The sequence below is a fragment of the Benincasa hispida genome, chromosome 3, assembly GCF_009727055.1.
Source record: "Benincasa hispida cultivar B227 chromosome 3, ASM972705v1, whole genome shotgun sequence".
NCBI lineage: Eukaryota > Viridiplantae > Streptophyta > Magnoliopsida > Cucurbitales > Cucurbitaceae > Benincasa > Benincasa hispida.
Window position 1 is genome coordinate 38,371,777 of NC_052351.1, and position 6,674 is coordinate 38,378,450.

General features: G+C 32.7%; 1 protein-coding gene across 3 annotated transcripts; it reads left to right on the forward strand.

Moving 5' to 3' along the window:
- Window positions 1-2,754: 2,754 nt before the first annotated feature.
- LOC120072657 (cytochrome b-c1 complex subunit 9-like) lies at window positions 2,755-6,138 on the forward strand. 3 transcript variants are annotated; one of them, XM_039025091.1, is made up of 5 exons: window positions 2,755-3,000; window positions 3,755-3,802; window positions 4,795-4,799; window positions 5,785-5,892; window positions 6,021-6,138. In XM_039025091.1, exons 1-5 carry the CDS (start codon window positions 2,881-2,883, stop codon window positions 6,022-6,024), a joined length of 285 nt encoding a protein of 94 aa, XP_038881019.1. In that variant the 5' UTR covers window positions 2,755-2,880; the 3' UTR covers window positions 6,025-6,138. The 3 variants fall into 3 exon arrangements, with proteins under 3 accessions (XP_038881019.1, XP_038881018.1, XP_038881020.1); XM_039025090.1 differs by having other exon boundaries at window positions 6,025-6,138; XM_039025092.1 differs by lacking the exons at window positions 5,785-5,892; window positions 6,021-6,138 and having other exon boundaries at window positions 2,783-3,000; window positions 4,795-5,087.
- Window positions 6,139-6,674: the final 536 nt, after the last annotated feature.

Below are 6,674 nucleotides of genomic sequence, written 5' to 3' on the forward strand. Positions count from 1 at the left end.
TACATACATGCTACACATTATAACTCTTATAATATAAATGATGCATGGATATGATATTAATGCATGCATGCATATACTATATCATTTATATTATATGATGCATGAGCATGCTATAAAAATAAAATCATGCAACTATATATTATAACATTTATAATATAAATTATGCATGATTTATGCATAACTTATGGTGGGATTTTTACTAAATATGACATACATTATGACATATAATAATAAATAAGAATAATATATCAAATGCATAATTAAAAATATAATTATTGGACCGGGATTGGACACGTAAATAGTTAATTAAATTAATATGGAAAACATCTCACTATTACAAAATAATAGTCAACCGGTTCGAAACAAGTAAATTGGACCTTGAACCGCTTGAACCGGACGGTCCAGTACCTGAACCAGACCTAAATTGCTCGAACCAACCGAAACAGATGACCAAGAGCTAGAAAAGCAATCAGTCGTGTGCAAATTGAAAAAAAAATTTCGTCTCGCAGCGTTGCAATACTATGAAAATTTTCGTCTGCCCGCCTTTCGCAGCGTTGCAATGCTAGGGCACAACGTTGTGACGCTAGTGAAAAGTAGGCACTGTACAGTTACAAAATCCTTCAATCTTCCTCTGGAAATGGCTTCAATTTCTCTAGAATTCCATTGGAATGATCACGAACGACTAAAAAACTTTAAGTGTACAGACTCGATTGCAATAATGCCCAAAAACAAAGGGCCCTCACAAACCAAATATGTAAATTAAGGCAATAAATTTATATGGCTATCCTAAAAACATCCAATAATTATAAACCATACAGAAAACATTCATCATATGAAATAATTTTACAGAATGTACACCCACCATTAATCTGTAAATCAATTATGGGGAAATGAAATAGGGACAAAACCCTCACTCTGATACCAATTAAAAGAACCTGTGAAAGCCCTGAGTAGAAACGTTAAGATTGTCCTAGTTTTATTTTCATAGAATCATACAAATTTTACAGAATACAGAATATGCATAATCACATAAATTTACAACATGCCTAAAAGAAATTAACATTTAGATTGAACTTACCCTTGAAGATTCGATCTTCTTCAAATTTCTTGCTCTCCAAAATTGGTCACGTACTGCCACAACCTCTAAACCCTTAATCCAAGATGACCCCACCAGGAAAAGAACCTCTTGTATTCTATATTGGGATGATAATCATTAAGGAGTTTTGTGGGTTCCTAAATTTTTTGGAGAGGGAGAAATTAAGAGGAGACGAGAGAGTTTTTTCTTGGGAATTTCTTTTTACAAAAAGATCACACATACACTATCTTCTGTAAAAACCCTTATATGTAGAAGAAGATCCCTTAATAACCACCTACACACTACGTGCGATTGAGAGAATTAAGGGGAGGGAAGTTATTTCTCTCCCTTTAAATTTAAAAATAAAATTAAAATTTAAAAAATAATTTTAATTTAAAAAATATATTAACTATATATTATATCATATATAACACATAACCTATAGTTTAATATTGTATCAAATACAATATAACCTATAGTTTTAATTTTCTCATTAATGCATAGTATTTAATATAAATTCCATTTATAATAAATTTAATTATATGAATTACAATCATATAATTAATATTTGAATCATATTCAAACATTTATTTCTTCTCAAATAAACTTTATATTATAATGTATCAAATACATTATAATAATTATATCATGTATAATTAAATTAAGTTTAATTATATCACATATAGTTAATTCCCTCAATTAATTTGAACAATTCAAATTAATCCAAAATTGATTCTCATTAAATCCCTATTGAGCTTCAAAGGGGATCTCACGGACCTGTAGCTTAAAGCTCTAATGGTACTTAAATATTATGATCATGATCCCATGGACCTGTAGCTTAACTGTCGAGTACTCCACTAAAGACCGACAGCTGCACTCTTCGCACTACAAATATATTTCTATTTCTAACGGATATAACCAGTTAACAGTGTGATGGTCTTTCACAAATTACTCGTAGGTATATCTAAGCCAAAATTACTGTTTTGACCTGTAGTTACATCTAACTCCTTAAATACCATCGATCCCTCTAATGAACAATAACTTATAGTCCATCTATGACCCAACCCCTCTCGGGCCAGGAGATGGTGTAGCACCACATTGTTCAAGCCCCAAAATCAGCCTTTAAGGGCGTAATTTATCTACTTACCCCGACATCGGGGAAGGAGTGGATTCTATTTTGTGTAGTTGTATTCTCGGTTCTCCAATCAGACAAATCTGCAAAATAGTAGGCTTATTGAGTCGGTGATCTGACCACTCTCACTCATACAAATCAAAGGACCGCCCTCATAGTCAGGAGTTCACAACTCATTAAGGATTCAAGTCAGTAAGTCTCTATTATAAACGATGTTATATAATGAGACTATTCATTTCGTGGTCCGGTATTATACAAACTCCTTTGTATAGAATACCCTCACTCACATGTCTTCATATTTATGATTAGGATCATAATATTTGTAGCACTTTACAACAATTATAACATCGGGTCATATATTTAGAGTAACATCTACCAAGCTGATAGTACATCAACCCCAACACGTATAATTTAATCAATTTATAAATTATTTTTTCCGTACATTTAGAGTAATTATAATTTATATATTTGCATAAAGTTCATAAACTAATTTTTTGTCAACCATTTTATAAATTTTAACTGGTACGAACCGCAGCGAATTAGACCGGTTCGATATTTCGAACCGATAAACCAATAACCAAAGGAACTTTGCCCAACTTCAACAGCGTCGCTGTGGCTCTGCGAACCCTAACTCGCACAGATCAGGAGGAAAGAAGTTCAGATTAGGACGACCATGGATTCTGCAGCGCGTAGGAGTGGAGGAGGCCTCCTTGAAGGGCTTTACAGAGTTATTATGCGTCGGAATTCCGTTTATGTCACCTTCATTATCGCCGGCGCTTTTGTTGGAGAGCGGGTATGGATCTGAAATCTCTATATTGTGAACTGGATTCATCTTTTTGGTTTCTTTAGCAACCTGCTATCCGAGGGATAGAGAGAATTGAGAAGAAAAATACAATTTTAGTGGGCAATAGACCGTATTACTTTGTCATTTGGTATATCGGAATTAGCGATATTGGGATGCAGGAAACCGTTCTATTTGGAAATGTTGAAATCTGAATTGAATTGATTTGTTATTGTTTTCTTCATCATGAAAATTCGCATCGATTACTCCATTGCTGAAAAGGAGCGCAAATTTGATGATTTGATCAGGGAAGTAATTCATTTATTAATTTTGCGGCTGTGAAGAGATCTATGGGCTTGAAAGTTGAACATGAAACTTCGAATGTCTAATGATATGCTCGTTTATTTTCATGTAAATACGTTCCGACCCAAATGAACTGTATAGAGTTTTAGTGTCTTCTTTTGGATTAAGCAGTTAGCTTGCCTATCCCCCGATGCAATGAAACAATTTTCATTTATTCTTCTGATAGCGCTTAAAATCTGAGGGGTGAAGTATTTCATCATTTTGGAGTTTGAGAATGTTGTCAACTGTTTTTGCATCCATTCTTCTGTACTGTTTGCTGGAATATGCATTCCGTTACTTGCTACAAAATTATTTGGCGTTCCTTTGGTTATTTTTCCAATTTAAATTATTTTTGTTTTCTGGGTTGTGGAAGACTATGAGCATCAGTATAAGCTTCTTACTGCTTTTGGCTTTTCTGCTGTAGGCTGTGGATTATGGTGTTCACAAACTCTGGGAATACAACAATGTTGGGGTATGACATAACTATCCTGTGGTTTGTTTATTTTTGTATTGTTTTGTTTTTTTCTTTTGCCCCATTAGTTTGAGATTTATATTTCTCATTTTGACACCGGTTCTGTATTTGTTAATTAGAGTGTCAGATAGTGGTTATTGAAACTTCTATGCAGCTGAAGTCGAACATCATTACCTCATTTCACATATCATATTGAACATTAAGTTGCTTTCTGAATTGGACCAATTTGTAAACTATTTTTTGTTTGTTATTCTCATTTTTACTTAGATTGTACTAAAATGATCGAAATTTTGTGGCTCCCCCCCCCCCCCCCCCCAATACATTGTTTATGCAATATGTGTACAAAAAGTATAAAGATAACATTTTCATTGATGCTTTCAAAATCTTGAAACAAGAATGAGAAACCAAATCAATAGGAATTTGGAAATGTTTTTGAAAAGGATAGAAATGAGAAATGGGAAACATTATTAAATATATTTGTTTTTTATCTAGGTTAATAAGGGCCAATGTAAATAGTAAATGCCTTTTGGGAATGATTTTAATTATGGTGGCCTGCTATCTGAGATTTGATATACCATGAATTACCTAGGCAACTATATGTAGTAGGGTCGTGTGGTTGTGTTGTAAGAATAGTCAAGATTCGTCTAGTAGTTGTCTAGTGAAAATAGTCAAGGTTCATACAAGTTAGCATGGACACTCATAGATATGAAAGTGTGTGTGTTTCTTAAGAAATGGAAATGAGAAACTAAAAGAAAATGAATATCTAACAATGGTCTGTCCTTCAGTTTAGTTTTTGTTTCCTCTCCACCGTGTTCAATCTTCCTTATCCCTTTCGTGTTATTGGAGGTGTTTATTGGCATACATAATTTTTGCAAATGTAGTTGCCAAATGTATGAGATAATACTTCAACCTGGAAACATCTTACTATGAGCATTGTTTGTGGCTGATGGTTTAGCTTTTAATATTGATTGTCTTACCCCTTTTTGCTGCAGAAACGGTACGAGGACATTTCAGTTTTGGGTCAAAGACCATCAGAAGAATGATAGTCTCCTTGATGATTTTTTATGGTCATTTTATTGTCATAAACAACTAGACATCTGATTTATATTTTTTAAATAAGTTTTACATATCGGATTTTGCCCACCTTACATATTGACTCTTGAGCATGGTGGTCTTTTGATGTCAGTTCTTGTTATTCCTGTTCATCTATGAAATTACCAATCAAATGTTCCTGTTTTATCAGGCTGTATTACATAGCAAATCGAGGTGAGTCTATTTATTGTCATAAACGTATAGATGCACGATTTAATTGTTGTATCGCTGCTTGATAAAATTTTAGGTGCTTATGTCACTTACGTCTGATCCATTTCCCTAATTAAGTGGCTTCATCCTGTGCACTTTTATCAATTTTCATACCCACCAGGTTAGACTTACTCATATGCACTATGTTTGTAGTTACCTATGTATCATTTGATTATGGACAGACAGGAGAACTAAGTGACATGTGGGCGTGTGCCTAGACGCAAGGCATAGGTCTAGCATCTTATCTTGAAAAGGTGAGGCTCACAAAATAAGGTGTGCTCTTTTTGTGAGGCTCTAAAGTCTCAAAGGTCTAAGTCGGGGGACTTTTTCATTATTTTTAAAAATAGTAATAATTAGGGTTTTAATAGTAATAATTAGGCTTTTTCCTTTATTAATTAAAAAAAATCAAATTTACTAAGTGGAAATGTAAAATTGAGTTGTCTTTTTTTTTTTTTTTCCTTCATATTCTCACATCAACCCTGCTTTCTTTTTTTATGCCGCGGCTCACTGAATGAAAGTCTACATTTTTTTCTTCTACGTCTTGTGCTTAAATTTTAGAAGACTGTTGCGCTTTAATTATTGAGAGTGGGTTTAATAAAAACATGAAACATGGGATAAAGTCTTTGAGGAGAATGTTTTCTATGCTAATATTATCTTATTTTCTCTTTTTTCCTTTCAAGAATACAGTATAAATTTGATTTAACTCATCCCCAACCCAAAATAGAAGAAGGAGCAGCAGTGGCTTCATCAATTTGTCTTATGAACAGGCAGAGTTGTGGATCATCAATGTGAGAACCTCCATAGTACAAAACTCATGAATTTGTTTCATCAACTTCAAACTGATTGGGTTATGATTTTGTTTTTAGTCTTCTGTTTATGTATTTATTTCTAAGTATATAATTTCTTCTTTAAATAGGTAGGACTTGAGCTATATTCAAATTAATCGATGTGATATTGGTGAGAGAGATCGACGAAGTTTCAAAGTATTGGAACTAAATAGTATGGTAAAATTAAAGAAATTTTTTGTTATGGAATTGTCATGATACGAAGTTCCGCATAAATTTTGGCCTTTACCTTAGAGGAAAATTTGTAGTTATGAAATTGGAGTGCCATAATTTAGTTGGAGAAATGAATTAATTGACTTGATCAACCATTTGAAACACTAGGTGCCCATTTTGATAATGAAAAAAAAAAAAAAAAAAAAGCACCAAATCCCACATGCCCATTATGGAGTTAATAAGCATCACACCACCATATTTTTCAATAATTATGCCCATGAAAAGAGGTTTTATTATGCTAATATGACTCATTAATCATCTCTTCCTCCTTATCTTACCTCTTGATAGTTTTACATCCACAAAATAATCTATTTTAGATTTCGTCTTTACAAAATTGGTAAAAGAAGAAAAAAAGGGTTGAAATTGTTACAACCAAGCGAGGAAGTGATTTTGGAAAAATTTTAAATCAAATTATTAAGTATTCTAATAGAATTGAAAGCTTATAATAATAGATCTGTTAATTTTTTAACCATTTAAATAAATATATTATAATAGTATTCTTCCACGTTAAT